The sequence below is a fragment of the Schistocerca gregaria genome, chromosome 2, assembly GCF_023897955.1.
Source record: "Schistocerca gregaria isolate iqSchGreg1 chromosome 2, iqSchGreg1.2, whole genome shotgun sequence".
NCBI lineage: Eukaryota > Metazoa > Arthropoda > Insecta > Orthoptera > Acrididae > Schistocerca > Schistocerca gregaria.
This window is the reverse complement of record NC_064921.1, coordinates 456,843,007-456,869,358: the sequence shown is the minus strand read 5'-3', so window position 1 is coordinate 456,869,358 and position 26,352 is coordinate 456,843,007. Positions and strand designations below refer to the sequence as shown.

At 40.5% G+C, this 26,352-nt stretch overlaps 2 protein-coding genes across 7 annotated transcripts in view; one reads left to right on the top strand and one right to left on the bottom strand.

The window, feature by feature from the left end:
• Positions 1-936, bottom strand: part of LOC126325693 (uncharacterized) — a 50,699-nt gene extending 49,763 nt beyond the window's left edge. The window contains exon 1 of one of the 2 annotated variants that reach the window (XM_049995271.1): positions 850-936. The gene's annotated coding sequence lies outside the window, so the exon portion shown is untranslated. Of the gene's footprint in view, positions 1-699; positions 753-849 lie in introns of those variants that run through there. The other variant, XM_049995273.1, reaches the window with a different exon arrangement.
• A 53-nt stretch (positions 937-989) lies between these two features.
• Positions 990-26,352, top strand: part of LOC126325636 (nucleoprotein TPR-like) — a 263,392-nt gene continuing 238,029 nt past the window's right edge. For 2 of the 5 annotated variants that reach the window (XM_049995269.1, XM_049995268.1), the window contains exon 1: positions 994-1,166. In XM_049995269.1, the coding sequence (XP_049851226.1) occupies positions 1,151-1,166 (16 nt within the window). In that variant the 5' untranslated portion in view covers positions 994-1,150. Of the gene's footprint in view, positions 1,167-26,352 lie in introns of all 5 variants that reach the window. The other 3 variants (XM_049995265.1, XM_049995267.1, XM_049995266.1) reach the window with 3 other exon arrangements.

Below are 26,352 nucleotides of genomic sequence, written 5' to 3'. Positions count from 1 at the left end.
GTTGCCTACAAGAATATGAACGGTTTCACTACGACTTTCATGATAAACTAACCATAACCGAAAGCCTGTGTGAATGATCTCCAAATGCGTTTTCATAAACGTGTAACGCAAATTTCGCATTTTATCCCACAAATGACATAAAATTTTAATGCTACACACGAAGTAGTCATTTACATTGCTACTTTTCTAGTAGTCGCACCACAAATATTATCTAACGTATCCACTATTCTTGGTCTCTGTCGAATGTATTGTTGCTACTTGAAACAGTTAATAATAATTTCGGCACATTAATTGTTTTTGCTATTTTCCCCCCTTTCACCAGCAACGCATACGTGCGCTTTTTTTAAAATATATAGTAACATGTAAATCCGTAACGACAATTTCTACGGGGTTTGTGGCATAATGGTCGTATTTTAAATCCTCGTTTAGCTCATAGAATATTCTCTCTTTCTCTATCCATTTTCGAATTTTACTTATCATAGATGACAGACATCTCCGATTACAATCAAGATGCAACATCGGAACCTGATTTTACACAGCGTACAATTAACACCGTGGAATATTAATATTAAAATGGAAACCAGCATTAAATACTAGCAATGCCCTCTGAAACAGCTTCATGGGGCAATAAAAAATAATGTTTTGAAATTAACGTTAATTATATATCTTTCACGTTAAACGATGCAGGCTTACACATACATCTACGCCTAGCATGGAACAAAGACTTCCTCACAATTGCGTCGTGATAGTGTAAAAAGAATAAATCAGGAAGCAGAACAAGATTGTATTAATAAGCAATAGGACTCTAAATTAAATTTTTAGCTAATAAAATAAAAATAAGAAACTTACAATATTTGTAACAACACGAACAAATAAACTAAACACGTGTTCCAATGTTCGCGGTAGCAAAGATTTTGACAAGGCACTCCAAAGTCTCGCTTTAACGTAAAATGTTCCTCCGTCGAGGTTGGCGCTAATGCCGGCGTATTGCTGTTTTGAAGAGGGGCGATGTTTATGAACTGAATTCGGCGTGCGGGTCGTACGTGAAGTGCGCGTCGTTTCGAAGTGGTGAACGTAAAGCTAACTAAGAGTTTAGCCTTGTGAAAAGTGAACATTTTACGTAGTTTTGTGTATTTTGTGAGAGAAAGAAATGGAAAATAAGGATGGTAAGCCTTCGCTGATGCTTTCTTATTAATTTTGGAAGCTCTACCTCAGTACTATATGTGGAAGATAGGGAAGAATCATTTGTTAACAAATTGTGCCTAATTTTATTGGTGGATATTAACGTTACCTGGTGACTTTCTGTGTTGATGCTGGTATACAAAACATTTTTGCCTCATAGAAGTTCCGTGGGTTCATTTGCTTTGCGATGTTGTAGATTACTGACATCCCGGAGGTCATCAGAACTCTTGCTACACTTTCTCTTACTCATTGCGTACCCTTAACTCGTCAGTTATGGTAGTTAATACAATCATCCTTCTTTCATATTCTTCTTAATAGGAGTTGCTGGCTAGCAGAACAGAACAGGGCATTGTACAATGATACGTTTCACGAATAGGCTACTGTGTTTTTCACATTTAAGTTTGAATGTGCTACGTACTTATGTTTGTATGTCACTTTTATAGCGCAGCAGGAATCATTAAGAAAATGACAACAGTCTAACTATTTGGAAATTCTGTTATGAATCTACTGTAAACGTTAACGTCACACATTTGTAATTGCTGCCATAGTAGCTCCTGTTACAAATATTAACATGCCTCAGTTCCAAATGCCGTTCATAATATCTGTAATTGTTCTCCAGGTAGATGTTCCTTATACCCTCAAAACTACCACAAAAGTAAATTGACATTGTACTACAAAAAAATATTTTAATAATTTAGCATACAAGCCACCAGATAATTGATAAGCCCTTACCAATGTATCATTTTACATCAAGTGAACTAGTTTCAGGCATGCTCCTCCCCCCCCCCCCCCCTCCCTGCCCCTCCCCCAAGTTTTGGAATACAATGAATGTTTTTGAGTTGGTTCAACAACGCTTTGGACTGATGTGTACAAAATTTCAGCTCTTATCTCCTATAGTTCCATTTCTACATCCTCTCATAGATAGAGGTCCTAAGTTTGTATCATCTACAAGCATGCTGATGTGCAAACTTTGAATAACTTTTATGATAGGTAGTCCCAACTGAAAAGCCTCTGATTTTGTATACTTAAACAACTTTTTGTGCAAAAACTACTTTTCGTGCTGTAGGCCTATAAGAAAATGTAACTGACAGGATTTTTAAATATATCCGTTGAAAGCTGTGCTTGGAAAAATAGCAGAAAATTCATTTTGTGTGTTTGAGACATCTTCAAATAAATCAAACTTTTTATGGATGGTTGAGTCAAGAATGGGTAATTTAAAAATCCACTATGCCATTTTCTTTTGCTTTTTGTACAGCAGCTTTTATTCTTCTGTATGAAAATTATGGAAATGCTTCAGTGTCAAATTTTGCAATCTTTGGGAACTTTATCTCAACTGTAGGCCTATAGTCTTCAGTGTTAATAATATATCTCGAAAGAGTATTATTTAATCCTCAGAACTATGTACTAGTTCAATTTTAAATCTGTGTTTTCTTATGGCTGGAAAAGTGTTAGGCCTATTCGAAGCTACTATCTTCATACACGGTGTATACACTAGATATCAGTGTAAACTGGTTTTATTTCTACAAAAATAAAAGTGTAGTAATGTGAAAAGGAACTCCAAGCAATAAGTAGGAATAAATAAACAAACAAACATCAATATTGCATTGGGATGAGGTAACTACCAAAAGCTTTCATAAATTCATCCTGGACCCCAGGGGTCACATATGGTCATTAGCTTCATCACATTATTATAGCAGAGTCAGCTTAAGTAATGTCGTTGTTTGATATATAGGTTTTGAAACTGTATCTGCCCTTAACAGGAAATGTCACAGTTTGTTCACACCATAATGCCCTGCTGATGCAAAATTTCAGCTTCTGCAAAATATTTGTTGTAATTCATTTGGAAAAAAAAAAATAAAGTTAAGAATAATTTAAAGCCAGTTGCCATTTCTCATATTGAGAAGATGAAACAGTTGACCAGTAAAGTTTTCAGGTGTGGCCAAAGGATTTTTTCCCAGATTAAATGGATGCTATTGACATTTGTTACATTTAAAGCTTCGCCAAATCTGTAAAAGGAATCCTTTGGGTCAGATAAGGTATAAAGGTCAGAAAGCATAAGGTTCCATCACCAGAGTTATAGCAGCAGCTGCTAATGTGCATGCACAAATGGTTAATCAATGCCAGGAATGTAAGGACATGGGCATTTCAATTCTCCGCTAAAAATTAAAGTCGTAGAAAGAAAGTTCAAAATTTGACCCTGGCTCGTAGCATATGGAGGACAGAACTCACAGCAAGAGAGTTTGGTGTTTCTGAAAATGATGAACCAGACATGGAAACTAAAGATGGAATCCGTTGCCTTGGCAGTACCTGTAAGATAGGAGGGTAACTTCGAACAATATTTTTCATCCATAAGCAAGCATGAATTAAAAATTAAACTACACAGCTTTTGAAAATTAAAGATTACTCTTTCTGGATGTAGCTAGAAAAAAAAATGAAAGAACATACAACTGAGACAGGTCCCCAAAAATCCCAAAATTTATCTCCCAAAACATTTTCATCTTTTTTGCAGGTGCATATATTTTGACACAGAAGGACAGAGGCTACTGCACACAGAGCATAAGAAAGCAGCATGGCTGAGTGCCATATTACTATTTCTTGGCTGAATACATCAATCAAAATATGGTTTATTTAAAGATGGGCTCTTAAACTCACACAGTGAATTTTCTAATATTTTTGAAGTAAAGCTTTCACCAGATATATTTAAAAATCTAATCACTACTGTATCCTTATTCAGCACAAAAGTTGTTTAAGTATACAAAATCAGAGGCCTGCAAGTTAAGAGTACCTTTCAGAAAAGTTATGTAAAACTGGCACTTCAGCATGCATGTAGATGTTGCAAACTTGGGACCTCTATCTATGAGAGGGTTTAGAAGTGGAACCAAAGGAGATATTGAGCTGAAATTTAATATGTAGGCTATCTTTCAAAGAAGAAGCTGAAATGCTTAGCTCTGGTATCAACTGTTCCTTTACAAAGGAAAACCCAGAAGAATTGTCCCAATTTAATACTCTTGATATAAGTGTTAGTATCAATGGCACTGAGAAACACCTGAAATCATTGAAATTGAACAAAGCTCCAGTGACTGATGGAAACTATCAGATACTATATTAAATTTGCAGCTGATTAGCCCTTCCTCTGATTGTAATCTGTTATAGAGCCCTTGAACAAAAAAATGTGTGTAGTAGATGGAAGATAGCACAGTTCACACTTATTTACGAGAAGGGTAGCTGGTAGAAGTGATCAACAAAACTACTGTCCAACATTATCAACACTGATTTGCCATAGAATCTTAGAATGTATTCACAGCTCAGACATAATTAGGTACAGTATCTAGAATAGAATGACCTTCACAATTTCAGCCAGCATGAATTTCAAAAACACGGATCATGCGAAACCCAACTCTCACTTTACTCACATGAGAAACAGCTCAGGCTCAAGACAGTCAAGTAGACGCAGTATTTCTTGTTTTGAAAAAGCATTTAACGCAGTATCACATCTACACTTAATGTTAAAAGTATGATCCTGTGCAGTATCAAGCAAAATTTGTGACTGGATTGAGTTGGTTTCTGGCAGGGAGAATGTAGCTTGTTATTTTGACTGGAGAGTTATTGTCAGAGATAAAAGTAACTGTGGGTTTGCCCTATGGAAGTGGGTTGGGACCCTTGCTGTTCATGTTGTATATTAATGGCCTTGCATATGATGCAGTAATCTGCAATGAACTACTGTCTGAAAGAAACTGCATAAGAGGAGGAGGAGGAGAGTAGTATTGTGTAAGTATAATGTAAATGAGTCACAATGTACTGAAATGAAATTGAATGACCACATAAGCCCAGCCGTGGGTAAAGGTGGTGTTAGATGTATGTGTAGTCTGCAATTAGCTGAATAAGTCACTGGGGAAAAGTCCTTGACTGAATGCAAAATGACTTTTATTAATCCAGTATTACGCATTTCAACATTTGTTATCAGTTGAAAAAATGCATAATAAAGTCATTCTGCATGCAGTTAATGACTTCTTCAGTGAGCTATTAAGCAATTTGCAAACTACATATATGTTTCAACAGTGCTTATGTCTCCTTTGTGCCTTTGCGATGACTGTGTACAGAATTGGTAGAATATTGTGGAAAAGCATTCAGTGTATAAAGAAGATTGCTTACAAATCACCCTTGATACCCATCCTTGGAAATTGCTCAAGTGTGTGGGATTCATACCAGATAGGACTAGCAGGGGATATTAAACATATTCAGAGAGGGGCTACACAAGTGGTCAGAGTTTACTTGAGCTGTGGGAGAGTGTGCCAAAGAAGTGAACTGGTAGACTTTTGAATATTACATGAACTATCCTGAAAAATCCTACTTACAGAGTGTCAAGAACTGGTTTAAATGATAACTCTTGGAATATACAACAACTACCTACTGACCACACATTTAGGAATTGTGAGAACAAGATTACATTAGAGCACGTGGAGAGGCATTTAAACAATCATTCTTCCTGCACCTTAATAACTGCTACAAAAGGGTCATACCCTCTGTCTTGCCCTTCTCAGTGGTTTGCAGAGCATACATATAGATGTTGAAGCTAATCAAAATATTTGGTCCACTTGATGTGGTATGCCTCTGTATTCAGTCATCTTGTCGTACTCAAAGAAGAATGTGTTATTCATCATAGTTTAAACACATCTGATGAGAGGTGTACTTAATTTAAAAGGGCAGAAAATTCCTTATAATGACTTGGAAAATCCAAAATGGAATGTAACAATATTATGAAAAGGATTTTTGGCTACTCGCCATATAGCGGAGCTGCTGAGTCGTAGATAGCCACAACAATAGACTTTTTGTTGTGCCTATCTGTGACTCAGCATCTCCACTATCTGGTGAGTAACAACTGTCCTTTTTGTAATTCTGTTATAATGACTTGGAGAGACCATTGTTAACCTGCTGGGCATGAGTTTAACCTGAATTTAGCCAAGAATGTGTAATATGGTATTCGACCATGCTGCCTTCTGGTGCTTTCTGTGCAGTAACCTCTGTGCTCTACCAAAATATATGCACAGGCAAAATTGATGAAAATGTTCACTTTGTATGTCAAATCCATTTTGAGCTATAGGTAGATAAAATGAAGAAAAGGTTACAGCATTCTCCTTCACATTTTGAGTTAGTGACTTATTGTTGATTCAAAATAGATTCAAAACTTTATAGCTTGTACAAACAATGGAAAATTCAGGAAGGAATAATGAGTCTTTGAGAAGGATGGATTAGTGCTTAACGTATAGAGGAGATACTGATTGACAGACAGGTACAACAAACAGACTGGTGCACAGTCAAGCTTTCAGTCAAAAGGCCTTCTTCTGAAGTAGAAAACTCTCTCTCTCTCTCTCTCTCTCTCTCTGTCTGTCTGTCTGTCTGTCTGTCTGCGACAACACTGCGGCTTGCTGGCTTATTGAGCTGCTGCTGTGCTGGCTGCAGGGAAAGGGTCACTCTCTTCCGACTGACTGTGTTTATACATCTGCAGTTGCTGCGTCATACCTTTGTTCTTGACTGCATCTTCCTGGGTGTGACACACCAGACCTCATCATCTGGCTGCTGTTGCTGGATGACACACAGCAACTGCTTCTAACATGGATAAGCAACCTGTTGGTGGTGGGGGTACAAGGAGATGGGGGTGGGAACAGGGAAGAATGGCAGAGTAGGGGCTGGGAAGTAGATGAGGGGAAAAATAGTAGTGGGTGCATTGGGTGAAATAGAAGGTTGTGTAGTGCTGGAGTGGGGCAGGGCAAGAGAGAGGTGGGTGAAGGACAGGAGCTATTGAAGGTTTGAGGATAGGGTGCATATAGGATATGTTGCAGTTCCCACCTGCACTGTTTAGAAAAGATGGCCTTGCTGCAAAGGATGACACACACAGTTTGAAACAGTCATTGAAGTGAAGCATGTTATGTTGGGCAGCATGTTCAGAACTGGGTAGTCCAGCTGTCTCTTGGCCACTTCTTATTGGTGGCCATTGATGCAGGCAGACAGGTTGTTGTTTGTCATGCCCACATTGAAAGCAGCGCAATGGTTGCAACTTAGTTTGTGATCATGTGGCTGCATTCACAGGTAACCCTGCCTTTGATGGGATAGGAGATGTCTGTGACAGGACTGGAGTAGATAGTGGTTGTTGAAACCCTGGTGGAGAATGTGATTCAGTTGCTACAATGCTGGGTAGTACTGAGTCAAGAGGAGAGTGCTTCTACGTGGCAAGGCAGTGGGAATGTGGGTGGTGGTAGGTGACCGGAGAGACAAGGTGTGGGAGAACTGTTTCTGTAGAAAATCAGTAGGTGATTTTAGTCTGTGAAGGCCTCAGTGAGACTCTTAATATATTTGAAGACAGATTGGTCGTCACTACAGACGTGATGGCCATAGTTGGATAGTCTGGAAGGGATTTCTAGGTATGGACTGGGTGGCAGCTGTTGGAGTGGATGTATTGCTGGTGGTTGGTAGGTTTGATATGGATGGAGGTCGTGACTTAGCCATTTTTGAGGTACAGGTTCATGTTCAGGGATGTAGTTTGTTGGGTTGAGGAAGACCAGGTGAAGCGAATGGGGGAGGAGGTGTTGAGGTTCTGGAGGAATGTGGATAATCCAGATCACAAAGATGTCATCGATGAATCAGGATCAGATGAGGGGTTTGGGATTCTGGGTGGTGAGAAAGGATGCCTGCAGATGATCCATGGTGCCATTTTGGTGCCCATTGTCATACCCTGGATTTGTTTGTAGGTGATGCCTAGGTTTGGAGTCATTTAGGTGTTAAGAAATGTAGTGTTCAGTAGCAGAAATGCCTTGGGCAATAGGGATGTTAGTGTAGAGGGTGTAGTGTCAGTAGTGATGAGCAGGGCACCATGTGGTAGTAGTACAAAGAACTGGAGAGTCTTCGGAGAAAATGGTTCATGTCTTTTGTGTAGGAGAGTAGGTTATGGGTAATTGACTGAAGGTGTTGGATAACAAGAGCGGAGATTCTCTCAGTGGAGACACAGTAACTGGCCACAATGAGTTGTGCTGGGCAGTTAGGTTTATGGATTTTATGAAGCATGTAGGAGGTAGGGGTGTGGGGTGTTGTATAGGTGAGACAGTGGTGGGAGGGAGGGGGAGAGAGAGAGAGAGAGAGAGAGAGAGAGAGAGAGAGAGAGAGAGAGAAGTGGACGTGCTGTGTTGGGTTTAATGTAATGATTTGAGGAGAGCCTGGAGACCCTATTGGGTTTCTATAATTGGGTCACTGTGGCAGGCCTTGTAGGTGAAAGAATTGACAGCTGGCAGTGTCCTTCCGTCTGATAATCCCTGTAATTCAAAACCACAATGGTGAAGCCTTTCTTGGCAGACGGGATTACGAGGTTGAGACCACGTTTAGGTGGTTCATTGCAGTTTTTTGCATACGTAAGGTAAGTTTCCATGTTGAGGGGTATAGGGATTGACGGTGAGTCAAGGTTTGAGGTTAAGAAATGCTGGAAGTGGTGTGGCTTACAGAGAGTGGAGATGTTTCACTGTTGGAAGGAGGTAAGTGAACTGAGTCAGGCATGGTTTTACATAGGCCTTGGGTTGAGTCTGATTGATAGGGTTGGTGGCCAAAACATATTTCCACTGTAGGGACTTTGAGGAGGAGAGAAACCAGACCAAGATGATTGAATTTGGGAGTGGGACAGGACTAAGGACTAAGGGTTTCATGCCTGTGTTTTGGGTCTGTTTAAGTTCTGTATATGGTGGTAGGAGTGAATTTCTGAGGGTGTGGTAAATGTGGTAGGTCTAAGAGGTGGGGTGTATCAGCTGTGAGGGGATGTTGGGGAGGTTTGCAGTTTTAGTGCTGATGGATAGTAGGTAATCCAAGATGGGAGTAGCAAGTAAACAAATTGGAGAGTTTTTTGAGGTGGCGTTGTGCATGTTGTTCTAGTTTCTAGAGGGCAAGAGTTTCAGTGATACGGGGTGCAGGAATTTATGTCGCAGAGCAGGAGAATTTTGTGGATAGAGAGAATACACATACAACAACAAAAAGTTTTGCTTCACCCCAGTTCCAAGAACTCCTGAAGAGACGTTGACTGTGGAAATTGTATCACAGACACAGTCCCTTTGACTGTTCAGAGATGCCACTAAAACTGTCAAAAGATGTAAACAGCCATGCATGAGCAGCACCTATTAGATGGAGGGGGTGCACCAACCAATCAATTCCAGTCATTCCGCTAGGAAGGAGCCACACGGCTAGTATTGTCTGTAGTTCAACCATGCCTAGATGCTCAATACCATGGTTCGGTGTTGTCCGCATTGTTGCTTTGTGCCAGGAAGGGCTCTCAACAAGGAAAGTGTCCAGTTGTCTCAGAGTGAACCAAAGAAATGTTGTTTGGACATGGAGGAGATACAGAGAGACAGGAACTGTGGATGAATTCTTCACTTGGGCCACCCAAGGGCTACTACTGCAGTGGATGGCCGCTGCCTATGGATTATGGCTTGGAGGAACCCTGACAGCAACGCCATCATGTTGAATAGTGCTTTTCATGCAGCCACAGGACGTCGTGTTACGCCTCAAACTATGCGCAATAGGCTGCATCATGCGCAACTTCATTCCTGACATCCATGGCAAGGTCCATCTTTTCAATCATGACACCATGCAACGCAGTACAGATGGCTCAAAACCTGCCAAATGGACCGTTCAGGATTGGCATCACATTCTGTTCAGTGATGAGTGTTGCATATGCCTTCAACCAGACAATCATTGGAGATGTGTTTGGAGGCAACTCCATCAGGCTGAATGCTTTAGACACACTGTCCAGCAAGTGCAGCAAAGTGTGGATTCCCTGATGTTTTGGGGTGGGATTATGTGGGGCCGACATACGCTGCTGGTTGTCATAGAAGGTGCTGTAACATCAGCAAGATACGTGAATGCTATCCTCCGACCAATAATGTAATAATATCGGCAGCATATTGGCAAGGCATTCGTCTTCATGGACGACAATTCGCAGCCCCGTCGTGCACGTCTTGTGAATGACTTCCTTCAGGATAAGGACATCATTCAACTAGAGTGGCCACCATGTTCTCCAGACATGAACCCTATAAAACATGCCTGGGATAGACTGAAAAGGTCTGTGTATGGATGATGTGACCCACCAACCACTCTGAGGGATCTATGCCGAATTGCTGTTGAGGAGTGGGACAATTTGGACCACTAGTGCCTTGATGAACTTGTGGATAGTATGCCACAACGAATACAGGCATGCATCAGAGCAAGAGAACGTGCTTGTGGGTATTAGAAGTACCAGTGTGTACAGCAATCTGGACCACCACCCCTTAAGGTCTTGCTGTATGGTGGTACAACATGCAATATGTGGTTGTCATGAGCAAAAAAAGGGCAGAAATGATGTTTATGTTGATCTCTACTCCATCTCTCCGAACCGAGGTAATGGGAAACTTTTTTGATGTGTGTATTATGTGGTTGTGCAGGACTAAGTTGGTGAGGGCTATGGACTGACAGAATTTGGACAAATAAATGTCATTGTATTGCCGAAGGTTGGGATCCCTTCTCCTTGCGTCTGTTCAATTTTACCTTTGTTTCCAGATGTCAGACACTCAGATCGGTACCAAATGTTCTTTGTCGATGGAGTATCAACCAAACCACCGAATGAGTTCGTGCTGTGTGCTGTCGTCCAGTAGAACATGTCTAAATGGTAATTAAAAATAACACCTGAACTTCGGAGTATAGGAAAAACTTATCCATGAGCTATGACTGTGAAGGTATGTGGTAGGAGAGTTGATAGAGCATCAGAGCCTTGTATTAACGGTCAAGAGTTCGAAACCCACTAGTGGCATTTTTTTAGAGAGTTTATGCAGTTAATTGTTATATGGGAGAACATTTTTCTGATGTGTAAAAGGATGTTTCAGAGTTGGTAGCACTGTTCTCTTGGCAGCATGCTTTTGCTTTGTTATTTGAAAATAGTAAACCTATAGCATATATTTGTATAGATAACACCACACCTACCTATAACAATGTACTCTATAGGTTTGCTGCTTCCAGCTAATGAAGCTAAAGGATATAGCCAAAGCACATTGCTACAAATACTGAAAAGTCGTTTTCCAGGTCAGAAAAACTGCTCCCATGTAACAATTTCCTGTGTAAACCATTGAAAAAATTGCCGTTTGAGGGTTTCAAACTTGTGATCATTGATACGATGATCTGACGCTCTACCAACTCACCTACCACACATCTTCACATTAGTAGTTCAGGGATATGCTTTTCCTATACTGCTTAATTCTGGAGTTACTTTTAATTACAATTTACACATGTTATACTGGATGACATCATACAACATGAACCAAATCAGTGTTTCGGTTGATACTCTATTGACTGTTGCTCTTACATCAAAATCTAGTTGGAGGTAGTGAGGCCACTCATGGTTAAATAAATGTTGTCGTGGGTAGGGCGGGATATATCATGACAACAATTTCTCCTCCCTTACGATTGGCTTAATCAGTTTACAGGTGTCTTCAGAGTGTATACGAAAGATAAAATGAATAAGAACATGGAAAGGATAATTCCTTCTCACCACATGAGTTACAGGCAGGCAAAATCAGAAAGACTGCTAAAATATTAAGCTTTTTGAAAACGTCCTTCTTCCAAAATAGTGTGCATGCCCCCCCCCCCCCCCCCTTCACACACACACACACACACACACACACACACACACACACACACACACACACGGCCAGTGTCTCCGCACACTGCGGCCTTACTGCATCTGACATGAGCAGCAATATGCTGGGGTGGGTGGTGGGGTAATGTGGTGGTGTGGGTTGGGGAGGGATAGCAGGGTAGAGGTGAGGGAAAAATCTATGACACTGCTTGTGGGAGCTTGCAGGATGTAGTGGAGACAGGATGGGCTGCTAGGTGCAGTCGGAAGGCTGTGCTGGCATTGAGATGGGAGGAGGGTTGGGATGGAAGGGTGTGGAAGATAGTAGAGGAGAGTTAAAAAAAAACTGGTTGCTGCATTGGTGGTATTCTAAGTGGAAGCAGGGAATGGGATAAGTAGGTGGAAGACAGGAACTAGTAAGTCTGAGGACAGGACGTTATAGGAACTGTGGGTATGTTATAGGGAGACTTCTCAATCACGCAATTCGCAAAAGCTGGTGTTGGTAGGAATAATCCAGATTGATCAGTCTGTGAAGCAGTCATTATAGTGAAGCACATCATCTTGAACAGCATGTTCAGCAACTGGGTGGTCCACCTGCCTATCCAGTATGTATACCTGTTTGAAGCTGTATTAGAGTCTTTGAAAAGCAAGGTGTTGTGCATTACTGAGCACTGACATAGATATTAAAATAAGCATGTTAATACTGTAGAACAACCACAACGACCTGTTCACATTGCAGCTTTAACTGTGATGAGTAAAAGTGAGAGTTCATGCTGTTGGCCTGTTCACTTTATTGTGATTGGTCAAAATGATACTGTTTGCTATTTGTCTGTTAACACTTATGTTACTGTGTGTTGCTGTCACACCACCTTTTTAACTGTTACCCTACTTTTTGCTTACTTGTTTACTTTCGATACAGTCTGCATACTGCTATATTGCTTTCTGCATACTGTTATATTGCTTTATTGTGTCACATAGCTGGATGTATTAAATTATATCTCGATTTTTTACTGTGTTGTGTAGTCTAACGTAAAGAAGCAAATATACAGGATGGTGGTATAGACAAACAAGAAAAAAAGTCAAGTAAACACGGACTCTAAAATGCGTACATTAACAGGTACGGCACTTATTCAGCAGTAAAAATGTTTTTCACACTAATGAAGATGGAGTACTCATGGCTCTTAATTTATGTACTTTAGAGGCCATGTTTTCTGGAGCTTTTTGTTATTTTGGCCCATACCACCAACTCTGAAAGTTTGTCGGAGTTCAATCACATTTGCTCACCACATTTTAAACTGATGTCTAGACATATTCAAAGTCAAAGATCAAGGTCACTTACCTTAAATGTGTACATTGTTTGAATGTGGCCGTGTTGAAAATTATATGAAAATGTGTTCCCAGACCTTTCCAAAATTACTTGTTTTACGTATCTATCTCCATTGGAACAGAAGTTAAATTCATTTTTGTCTGCAGTATTTGTAGAATATTCTCCCATTTTTCAGAACTTCTGGCATTTGCTACTTTTGTCATACTTTTACTGTTATTCTGTAATTTGACATTTTACATTCTCTTGTCATGTACAATGAACAGATCAAATTGGATGAAAATAGTTGGTCAGGTTGGCACCTATGGTAAATATGAAATTGCAGAGAAGTTGTAACAAAATCTTCGTAAAATGCTTTAGCACCCAATATGACGTACTCATAAAGTACAATGTTATTGTAACCACAACGGTCTTGAAGTCAGGAAGACAATACAGAAATAGCCTTAGATAAGGCACTATCTTCTGTTCTGAAGGTGTGCATACACCGCATACAAGCCGTATTAACAAACGAAGTAAATGACTCCTTTAGTTCAGAAATTTTTCTGGAGTACCCAAAGCACATAAAAAGGCAAAACTGGAGACTGCAACATCATGATGGCACACATGCCTGTTTCAAGCTTATGCGATATGGTGACCGTAAAATCACTCATTCCACTCATGAACAGACAAAAGTGAAAAATGCTTAATTGCAGAAAGAACACGAAATAATGGGACAAAAGAGGGTTTTGTGTGGACAATACAGTCCTAATAATAAACATATAATGAAACAAATACTAATGTAAAAATCAAGCAAACAGAAACCTCAGCAGTCAACAAAACCACAATAAAAAACTTATATCCGATATTTTACCTGAACCATATAGCTCAGACAAAATGTATGATACCACAGAGCCACACACAATTAGACAAATAAGATATCTAACACTTCACTTTATGTATATAGCCAAAACGAAGTCTGCAGTACCAGAAAACCAAAATTCACCCATATAAATAGTATTGAAAACCTAACCTGATCATTGTAGATAAAACAAACTCCACAATACCTATCAATCGCAGTCTAATGTAATTATCAACAGCTGACAATAAAACCCAAAAATTTCCTAAAAAATTAAAGTAATATCAATTTTGATCTACAAGAAACATGCAACTATGCATTTATACACACACATGCCATACATAATACAGTAAATAAATAAGAAATAAATAAAACTATAGAAACACACTTACCAACCAAAGTCAGCCAACTTATAAATCTAGCAGTCTTGTGATAGAAAAAATGGCATCAACACAATCTCTAGAATGGCCAACCTAGACTTCTCAAACTAGAAACCCCTCCAGACAGAATGCCATACGTTGTCCCGCCGAAAATATAACTAAAATAATCAATTATTGACAATATAATGTAAATGGATAGATAAAATAATCTACTCACCAAGCAGCGGCAGGAGAACACATAGGCGAAAAGGTTTAACTTTTACAAACTTTTGGAGCCTGTGGCTCCTTATCTGGCAGAAGAGTTGATGGGGAAGGAAGAGGAGTGAAGGAAAAAGACTGGAGAGGTTTCAGAAAATGGGAAAGGGGTACATTTCAGAAAAGTCACCCAGAACTCCAAGTCAGGAGAGACTTACCTGATGGAATGAGAAGGAAAGACTGACTGTTGTGGGAATGCACCAGATGAGATATGAAAACCTGAGAGTGAGTGCACGCGCACCCCCTCCCCCCCTCCCTCCCCCACCCACACAACTCCCCCCCCCCCCCCCCTTCCCCACACACATCACACTAATAATTCCAAACCTTAAAACAAATCTATTGCCCATAATTGCCAACATAAAAATAACTCACTAACAAACCACCACAAACTCTTCCAATATTTGTAAACAGCACTCGAGAACTCCAAAGAATCGCTGACAGTACTGACAGTGAATATATGGGGTGTTCAAAAAGTCTCTCCACAGTGCCACATGATTGTTAGCCGCACTTGCTGTATGCCTCAGTGACTATACTGAAATGAAATTCAGTGAAATAAAAGTTATTAATTTATTGAATATTCATTTTTACTTACAAATATTCACATTAAATGTCGAAAGTGCCCCCCACCCCCCATTGTTGAATACATAATTCATCTAATCATGTTCCCAAACACAAACTGTGACATTTCTTCTGTAACAGAAGCAGTGAAAGTGGATATTTGCAGTTTTCAATTCATCAATGGATTTTGGAGGGTTTTTATAGACAGTTGCTTTCGCTGCACCCCAGAAGGAAAAGGCAGGTGGTGTTAAGTCAGTCGATCGTGGAGGCCAAAGTCCCTGTGAAATTTTGCGATCACCAAAAACATCAGCAAGCAGTGACGTTGAAACGCGAGTTGTATGCGTGGTTGCACCATCTTGTTGAAAATAACTGTTCAGTATTTAACTTAACACAAGTTCTCCTATGAATGGGTACAGAATATCACTATAGTATCGTTGTGCGTTTATTGATTCGTTGAAAAACCCAGACAGGTGAACAATCATAAGACATGTGTGGTTAACAATCATACGGCACTGTGGAGACGTTTTGAACACCCCTTAGAAATAGATATACACTGTACAGTACCACTGCATACTACAACACATCCTCAGCAAACATGATCCATTTCAAATATGAATCACGACTGTAGAGTCGCACAACATAACACAGTTACATTGCAGGTAAAAGCAGGTGGGTGGTACCGTAAACTTCATTAACCAAAAGGTAATGCAGAGATTATTTAAAACTATAGATCAAGTGTCATTGCTGTCTGTAATCTCAAAAATAATTGAATCAATCATGAAATATTAATTAATGAGTTACAACATTTTTAACGAAGCATAGTTCGGTTTCTAAAGTTGAAGAAGTAAACTATAGGCCATTACAGACTTCTCAAAAGTGGTGTTTGAAGCCCGTGAAAAGGATGACTATGTCGCAAGAATATTCCTAAACTTGTTAAAGACTTTTGACACTAGTGACCATAAAGTACTACTAAACAAACTAGAAGCACCAGGTTGTTGTAAACAAATTGTTCCAGACATATTTGGAAATATAAAGTGCAAAAGGTAGAAACAATTCAGAAGTCTGCTGATAAATTTTCAGTAAAACAATTGACAGACAAGTAACACATAAACATAAGTATGCTTCAGTGTAGTGTATTGAGTTCAATACAGTTCATACTATACCGGGTGATTCAGAAAGAATGAACATATTTCATTTGTTTATTGCAGATAAACTATAAAAGATAGAAACATGTTGCTCATGTCGCTGGATAGGGGAAGGTTCAGAGTTTTGGTACAGCTGCACTGTTACATGTGTATAGCAACATGGTGACTGCAACACACGAGAAATCATTTCCTTTGTTGGAATTTGTGTTAAGGCAATCCATTTTTCAAGTGCAATGTGCATCATGCTGTCAATTCAGCAAGAAGCTGCCTCTGTACATGCAGATTTATGACTAGTTTACAAAATTCTTATAAGTTGGTTGCATATGCAAAGGGAAGAGTGCTGGTTGTCTACACATGAAAACAGAGCCTTCAGAAGAGCATGAGACGCGAAGGATAGGAACTTAAATTTCCTCAAACAACCATGCAGTGTGTTGTGAAATGACACCTGCATATGAAGCCTTACAAGTTCCAGTTTTCCATCTGTCTAGTAAAATAAACCACCACAATGTGGTGGCGTTGTCATTAAACGTAAAAGAGTCTCACCAAAACTGAATGTGTTTACTGCTGTTTCGTTCACAAAGTTTATGGGTTTTTCTTTCTTCTGGAGGACACAGTGACACGAATGTCTCACCTGGACATGCTGCAAAATTGGTTGTTTCCTTAATTTCACGAAGATTCTAATGATTTCATTTTTATGCATGACGGCATCCTGCCTCACTTTCCCCTTGAGGTTATTTTAACTACACCACTCCACAATGCTGGGTTGGAAGAGGTATACAACAATATCTTGTTCATTGCTTTTGGCCTCTCTTGCCACCATACCTCACACCTTGTGATCCCCCCCCCTCCCCCCCCCTTCCCCCCCCACCTCCCTCTGTGGGGGTACATAAAACACAGTATTTGTCTCGCCAGTGGCAGCTACTATTCAATTTTGCTCAAAGGTGTTTTCCCCATTGCAATGGTGAGATAGAAAGTTGTATCAGTGCTCAGTCAGCCAAGAACCCACTATTGATCAGTAGCTACTGACCTATTAGTGTGATCAGTGTGCTCTGTAAGCTGCTTGGAAGGATGGTTGGCTGCAGATTATGCTGGGTTCTCATATTTCTCAGGTCCTTTTGTTCCCCCGTCCGTGTGGATTCTGGGATGTACGATCCATGGTTGTTCATTTGCTTAGGCTAGAAGCAGCACTCAGACAAGCTTTTTGCAATTGCCAACACCTTGTCACAGACTTTTTTGACCTATATAAGGCATACGACACCACTTGGTGTCATCACATTTTACTTACTTTCCAAGGTTCTAAAGCTTTTGAGGCTCCCTACTGATTTTTACTCATAATTTTATCTCCCACCAGTTGTTCTAGGTTAGAGTTGACACTTCACTCAGCTTCTCATGGGCCCAGGAGAATGGCACCCAACAATTGGCTAGTGACCTCTGTTGGGCCGCTGTGCACCCCTGTGTAGTATGGCAACAATTTTTGCATTTGGTGCAGCTCCCATTCAGTAGCCTTTGTTGAATTTACTCTGCATGGGCTCTTTCCCATGGTTTCCAGTTCTCTTCTTCAAACAAGCAGGTCATGCATTTCTGTTGTTATAACATGCTCCATCCAGACATGGAACTCGACTTGGATACCCAGAACCAAGAAATTGCAGCACAGTCCTGTTTCTTGGGTCTCCCTTTTTGATAAAAAACAAAACTGATTTTTGCTGCCCCACATTCATCATGTGAAAACTAACTGCATGCAGAAGCTTAACACTCTCTGCTGCTTCTTTGTCCACACATGTCTGGGTGCAGTCATGCTACTCTTACCCATATATACCAGACTCTTTATTTCATCCCAACTGGGCTTCAGATGATAGGCTTATGTCGCGATGGCAAGATCCACTCGATCATCATGGCAAGCACCTGGCCACTGTGCCTTATGGGCTAGTCCCTTAGACTGTCTTGATCCCGAAATGGGAATTCTCCCTCCAGATTCATTAGTACCAACCCTTGATCTCTTATGCAGTTGCCATTTGAAAATTCCCTAGTCATCGCATGTATCCCATTCTCTTTGCATACAAAGTAAGTCATCATCCTGATACCCGTCCTTGGGTGGGATTTCATCTTGGAATATGTCTCACTCCACTCTGCCATCTTCCCCTCCTGGACTGTGCTCCCTGTGTTTTCTCACTCTCTGCCTTGGATGGTCCCAGGCCGTTGATTAGGACAGATCTCATTGAAGTTTCTAAAGTCTCAGCTGCCCCCATGACCTTTCGGCGTCTGTCGTGTCCAGTTCTTCAAAAAGTTCCAGAGTGCTACCATCTTCTACACTGACAGCTCTAAAACTGGATCACATGGGATATGCTTTAAAATCTGCTACCTGTATGGAATGCTGTTCGATGCTGGGTACATGTAGCGTGTTTATGGCAGAACTGATACTGTTACCAGAGTGCTCCATATTATTAAATAGACCTCCCTGGTCTGTGTTTTAATGTGCAGTGACTCAGTGAGCAGTCTTCAGGCTGTTCACCGGTGCTATTCTTGCCATCCTTGGGTCTCTGTCATTCATGACCTTCTCACTGACCTTATCGTGCTACCTGTTCAGTTGTTTTTCTCTGGGTCCAGAGTCATGTGGATATCCCAGGGAATGAACTGGCTGACCATTTGGCTGGAGGAGCATGTACTTGCTCCCCATTTGCACGCACATTAGATCTCTGCTAGCTCACAAATGGAATGACATCTGATGGGCTACTGTCCCATCTAGTCAACTTCTCACAGTCAAGGAGATTTTTGCAGCATGGTGCTGCTCCTTCTGCTTCTCCCAGAATGACTCCACAGTCTTGTGTTGTCCTCACTTTATCATATCAGGTTAATGAATAGCTTTCTTTTGTGTAACGAGTCACCCCCACATTATGGTTGTGGTGCCTTAAAGACAGTAACTTGTGCCGTGGTGGAATGCTGCCTTCCTTGTAGCCCTCTACGTTAAGTATGTGGGGACTCATTGCCTCTAATATTAGTGGATGACTCGTGTATGGTTGAACTGGTTCTCAGTTTTATCAGTGCAAGTGATTTTTGTCAGTTACGATGTTTTAATCGACCTCCAGAGCAGGGGCAGGTTGTTTGGGCTTGGGGCATCTCCTGTATTCTGAGCCAGGGGTTCCCTCACCCACGTCCATGATGAGGGCACACTTTCTCTCTTTTCCTCTGTTTCAATCACTTTTAGATTTTGCTTGTCTCATCTCGGCAGCACACAATTTTCCATTCTAGGTGTCACACTCTATTGAATAGTGGGTGCTCTTGACTGTAATGGCTCTGTGGGTGGATAGCTGTGGGTGGGACATTTCTTGCTGCATACAGAGCCCCAGGGACACCTACTTGTGCTGACTTCTTATTTCTGTCATCTTCTTGCTTTTGTTATTAATGATACAAAAGATGTCTATTATGTTTTTAGCCTATCCACTTTTACTGTTATGAATCTCCTGACTAGATCAGATTGTGTTTTCCCTGGATGGCTATACTCCTGGACTAGTGACCTTGCTGTTTAGTTCCTTAACAGCCCCCCCCCCCCTTTAAGTAAACATAATAAACTTAATTTTTCAAGGATCTCCTCGACAGAATAGGAGTGACCCATGAGGAAACTTTTCAGCTTCGATTTTAAAGTGCATGGATTCCTACTAAGATTTTTGAATTCTTGTGGCAGCTTATTGAAAATGGATGCAGCAGTATAGTGCACACTTTTCTGCACAAGAAGCAGGGAAGTGTGTTCCAAATGCAAATTGGATTTCTGCCTAGTGTTAACTGAGTGAAAGTTGCTAATTCTTGGGAATAAGCTGATGTTGTTAACCAGAAACGACAGTAAGAAATATATGTTCTCTGTTACTTGTTACTAGACATTTTTGAAATACTGTGGAATGGGGTGAAACTGATCATTTTTCTAGAATTTTGCTTTCAGACACTGATTCTGCTGAACTATGATGAGTGAAAATTTAGTATATGAATAGCACAGCTGAAAGGTATCAGAAAAAATGTTTTGTAATGCCATTTCTTCTTATCAAGGAATCAGCAAAAAAAGAAGGAAAAAACCAGGGTGATCAATGTCATACTTGTTTTGTGACGAGATTAATTGCATTTGTGTTTTGTTATATATGCAGAATGCTTGCAGTCATTTCCAATTTCTCACAAAGTCTTAAGAATTTTGTTCCAGCTACTTTTGAAATAGTGGTGTAACATCAAGTATTCTGTAATTAATGGGAATAATAAATTACTTGAGAGATTTTATTTAAATTACATTGGAGAAACTGTGCTCAATATTAAAAAAGAAAGAAAAAAACTGTAATGTTTACGGATACAAATCTTAAATGGAAGGACACCACAGATTGCAGAGTCAGAAATACGATTGCACTTAATTCCACATTTTTCCTGCACTGTCACTTTTGTAGGAACACTCTGTGTTTTTTCAAAGCTTCAGCAAATAAGTGAGAAAAGTCTGTTTCTTGTATCCCAGATTTCCCAAGAATAGCTTTGCACCTGTTAAAAATCTTCCTTCATGCCCTATTCACAGGTCTAAAGAAGACAAACATTTAGAGGTTGACACAGATTAGTTGAGTTTGGTGATGTACAAATACTTTTTGTCCACAAACACTACAGAAACTGAGAACTTTGAACTGAAATGAGATATTAGATTGTCTTTAGAAGAACTTATAATACTTCATTGATGCCTGGTGTGTGGGAGGAAAGGTGATTTAAACCAGTGTGTAAATTTTGGCATACCAGTCAAATTGTCTGAAATATGACTTTATCGGGCCTCAGCATCCCACCATTATTTTTTGCAGTGTATCCAAATCTTCTGAATATGTGCACCTGTAGTATTTGTGTTGCAGTTTATTCTGACAGACTCCCCCCCATTAGATTTTTGATGTTACCCCTCCAAAATTGGAGCACACTTCAGATCACAATAAGTGATAGTAAGATGATAACCAGTAGCATAAAAGATGAAGTTCAAATGGTAATGCATATAAACAAAATTTAAGTGACACTTACGAGTATTTAGCCCAAGAGAAAGAAGTAAAATACTAACCACATTTTACCATGTGATTACACAACACACAACTGTACTAAATTTGTGCTGCTTTGGAATTCCTCTGTATGTACATTAAAATTGTTACCTACAAGGAGAAAATAAATAGCCTTCTTGATATTTACTGGAAATTAAATTCCCAGCAGGGCACTGGGCTGTGATCAACCTTAATTGGTAATGTCAATCTTACCTCACTGCACAGTACAGGGTTTCTGTTTCACGTTGTCGTCGTCGTCTTCAGTCCCGAGACTGGTTTGATGCAGCTCTCCATGCTACTCTATCCTGTGCAAGCTTCTTCATCTCCCAGTACCTACTGCAACCTACATCCTTCTGAATCTGCGTAGTGTATTCATCTCTTGGTCTCCCTTTACGATTTTTACCCTCCACGCTGCCCTCCAATACTAAATTGGTGATTCCTTGATGCCTCAGAACATGTCCTACCAACCGATCCCTTCTTCTGGTCAAGTTGTGCCACAAACTTCTCTTCTCCCCAATCCTATTCAATACCTCCTCATTAGTTACGTGGTCTACCCACCTAATCTTCAGCATTCTTCTGTAGCACCACATCTCGTAAGCTTCTATTCTCTTCTTGTCCAAACTATTTATCGTCCATGTTTCACTTCCATACATGGCTACACTCCATACAAATACTTTCAGAAATGACTTCCTGACACTTAAATCTATACTCGATGTTAACAAATTTCTCTTCTTCAGAAACGATTTCCTTGCCATTGCCAGTCTACATTTCATACCCTCCCTACTTCGACCACATCAGTTATTTTGCTCCCCAAATAGCAAAACTCCTTTACTACTTTAAGTGTCTCATTTCATAATCTAATTCCCTCAGCATCACCCGACTTAATTCGACTACATTCCATTATCCTTGTTTTGCTTTTGTTGATGTTCATCTTATCCTTTCAAGACACTGTCCATTCCGTTCAACTGCTCTTCCAAGTCCTTTGCTGTCTCTGACAGAATTACAATGTCATCGGCGAACCTCAAAGTTTTTATTTCTTCTCCAAGGATTTTAATACCTACTTCAAATTTTTCTTTTGTTTCCTTTACTGCTTGCTCTATACAGATTGAATAACATCGGGGAGAGGCTACAACTCTGTCTTACTCCCTTCCCGACCACTGCTTCCCTTTCATGTCCCTCGACTCTTATAACTGCCATCTGGTTTCTGTACAAATTGTAAATAACCTTTCGCTCCCTGTATTTTACCCCTGCCACCTTCAGAATTTGAAAGAGAGTATTCCAGTCAACATTGTCAAAAGCTTTCTCTAAGTCTACAAATGCTAGAAACGTAGGTTTGCCTTTCCTTAATCTTTCTTCTAAGATAAGTTGTAAGGCCAGTATTGCCTCACGTGTTCCAGTATTTCTACAGAATCCAAACCGATCTTCCTCGAGGTCGGCTTCTACTAGTTTTTCCATTCGTCTGTAAAGAATTCGTGTTAGTATTTTGCAGCTATGGCTTATTAAACTGATTGTTCGGTAATTTTCACATCTGTCAACACCTGCTTTCTTTGGGATTGGAATTATTATATTCTTCTTTGCTCACCAGATGGTAGAGTTTTGTCAGGACTGGCTCTCCCAAGGCCGTCAGTAGTTCCAATGGAATGTTTCCACCACGGAGGCTTTGTTTCGACTCAGGTCTTTCAGTGCTCTGTCAAACTCTTCACGCAGTATCGTATCTCCCATTTCATGTACATCCTCTTCCATTTCCATAATATTGTCCTCAAGTACATGCCCCTTGTATAGACCCTCTATGTACTCCTTCCACCTTTCTGCTTTCCCTTCTTTGCTTAGAACTGGGTTTCCATCTGAGCTCTTGATGTTCATACAAGTGGTTCTCTTATCTCCAAAGGTCTCTTTAATTTTCCTGTCGGCAGTATCTATCCTACCCTTAGTGATACTCGCTTCTACGTCCTTACATTTGTCCTCTAGCCATCCCTGCTTAGCCATTTTGCACTTCCTGTCGATCTTGTTTTTGAGACGTTTGTATTCCTTTTTGCCTGCTTCATTTACTGCATTTTTGTATTTTCTCCTCTCATCAATTAAATTCAGTATCTCTTCTGTTACCCAAGGATTTCTACTAGCCCTCGTCTTTTTACCTACTTGATCCTCTGCTGCCTTCACTACTTCACCCCTAGGAGCTACCCATTTTTCTTCTACTGTATTTCTTTCCCCCATTCCTGTCAATAGTTCCCTTATGCTCTCCCTGAAACTCTGTACAACCTCTGGTTCTTTCAGTTTATCCAGGTCCCATCTCCTTAAATTCCCACCTTTTTGCAGTTTCTTCAGTTTTAATCTACAGATCATAACCAATAGATTGTGGTCAGAGTCCACATCTGCCCCTGGAAATGTATTACAATTTAAAACCTGGTTCCTAAATCTTTGTCTTACCATTAAATAATCTATCTGAAAGCTGTCAGTATCTCCAGGGTTCTTCCATGTATACAGCCTTCTTTTATGATTCTTGAACCAAGTGTTAGCTATGATTAAGCTATACTCTGTGCAAAATTCTACCAGACGGCTTCCTCTTTCATTTCTTAGCCCCAATCCATATCCATCTACTACGTTTCCTTCTCTCCCTTTTCCTACACTTGAATTCCAGTCACCCATGACTATTAAATTGTCGTCTCCCTTCACTATCTGAATAATTTCTTTTATTTCATCATACATTTCTTCAATTTCTTCGTCATCTGCAGAGCTAGTTGGCATATAAATTTGTACTACTGTAGTAGGTGTGGGCTTCATATCTATCTTGGCAACAATAATGCGTTCACTATGCTGTTTGTAGTAGCTTATTCGCACTCCTATTTTCCTATTCATTATTAAACCTACTCCTGCATTACACCTATTTGATTTTGTGTTTATAACCCTGTAGTCACCTGACCAGAGGTCTTGTTCCTCCTGCCACCGAACTTCGCTAATTCCCACTATATCTAACTTTAACCTGTCCATTTCCCTTTTTAAATTTTCTAACATACCTGCCCGATTAAGGGATCTGACATACCACACTCCGATCCGTAGAACTCCAGTTTTCTTTCTCCTGATAATGACACCCTCTTGAAAAGCCCCCCCCCCCCCCCCCCCCCCCCCCCCCGGAGATCCGAATGGGGACTATTTTACCTCCGGAATATTTTACCCAAGAGGATGCCATCATCATTTAATCATACAGTAAAGCTGCATGCCGTCGGGAAAAATTACGGCCGTAGTTTCCACTGCTTTCGGCTGTTCGCAGTACCAGCACAGCAAAGCCGTTTTGGTTATTGTTACAAGGCCAGATCAGTCAATCATCCAGACTGTTGCCCGTGCAACTACTGAAAAGGCTGCTGCCCCTCTTCAGGAACCACACGTTTGTCTGGCCTCTCAACAGATACCCCTCCATTGTGGTTGTACCTACGGTGCGGCTATCTGTATCGCTGAGGCACGCAAGCCTCCCCACCAACGGCAAGGTCCATGGTTCATGGGGGTGGGGGTGGGGGGTTGAGTGTTAATCTGTAATTTAGTTCTTATGTCCTTATTATGTTAGCAAACCATTTTTATCTCAAAGTATTTACTTGCCCTCCAAACTGAAATTGACATTGGGCGAATTGATGTTGATTCATTGGGTCAACTGAACGTAGTGATACTGTGTGTCTGTTTTTTTTTTTTTCCATGACATAATTATTTTGAAGCATGTGACGTCATATTTGCAAAATCAGAAAACTGGCAATATTTCTTCCTCGCCCCGCCCTTCCTCTCTCGATCTCCTCTATGTAATTTTTTGATGTGGATTGGGGTGAAGGCTGATCCACATCTGCATCTATACTCTGCAAGCCAGTGTGAAGTGCATGGCAGAGGGTACACCTCATTGTACCAGTTATTGAGTTTCTTTCCATTCCATTCATGCATGGAGCATGGGAAGAATGATTGTTTAAATGCCTATGTGCGTACTGTAATTAATCTAATCTTGTCATCATGAACCTTGCACGATTGATATGTAGGGATTTGTTACATATTTGTTGAGTCCTATTTCCCAGTTCTTGAAACTTAGGAAGTAGGTTTTCTTAGGATAGTTTCACTTTCATAAAAATACATAAAGGAACCTGGGTATCACCAGATGGGAGAACTGTAAATTAAATAGACCATGTTGCCGTTGATCTCAGAGCCAAGAGATGGGTGTTAGACGTTAAGACAGCCCGGGGTGCCGAAGGTGGGAGTGATCATTTCCTGGTCAGAGGCCATTTAAACACAGTGTAAAGGAAGAACGGGGCCTAAGTTAAAAAGAGTGGAATGGTACCAAGTGGAGAAACTGAAAGATGAGGCAACAAAGACCAGATACCAGTTGCAACTTAGTAACCACTTTGAAGCACTCAGTGAAGTGGACACGAATCAGGACCTTGAATTAATGTGGGGAAACATCCAGAGCTCAGTTAGGGATACAGCAAAGGAAAAACGCATGGGAAACCCAGTGGGCAAGAAGATGTGGTTTGGAAAGGAATGTGCAGATGCCCTGGAAAGGAGAAAGGAAGCCAGGAACAAATGGCTGAAGGGGACAAATCTGGCACAGGCGAAAGCACAATTTGAGGAGGTCTGAAAGACTACACAAGCAATTCTGAGAAGAGCAAAGAGGAAATACATAAGGAATATCATCACTGAAGCAGAAACAGACTTCAGAGGACAAAATATGAGGGAAATGTTTCCGAGGGTGAAGTACCTGTGCAAAGGTCACCAGGCCAAGCAGAAATTTGTCAAAGATTCCCATGATAAGATCCTGATGAATGATAGGGACATAGCTGAGAGATGGAAAGAGTACTTTCGACAGCTGCTAAATTGTGATAAACCCGGACTGCAGTTTGATTTCCATTACCCAATTACAGTCGATGCAGACTATCCCCCCCCCCCCCCCCCCACCTACCCTGGATGAGATAAAAACCAGAATCAGACACCTTAAAAAGAATAAGAGTTCAGGTGAAGATGGAATACAGGCTGAAA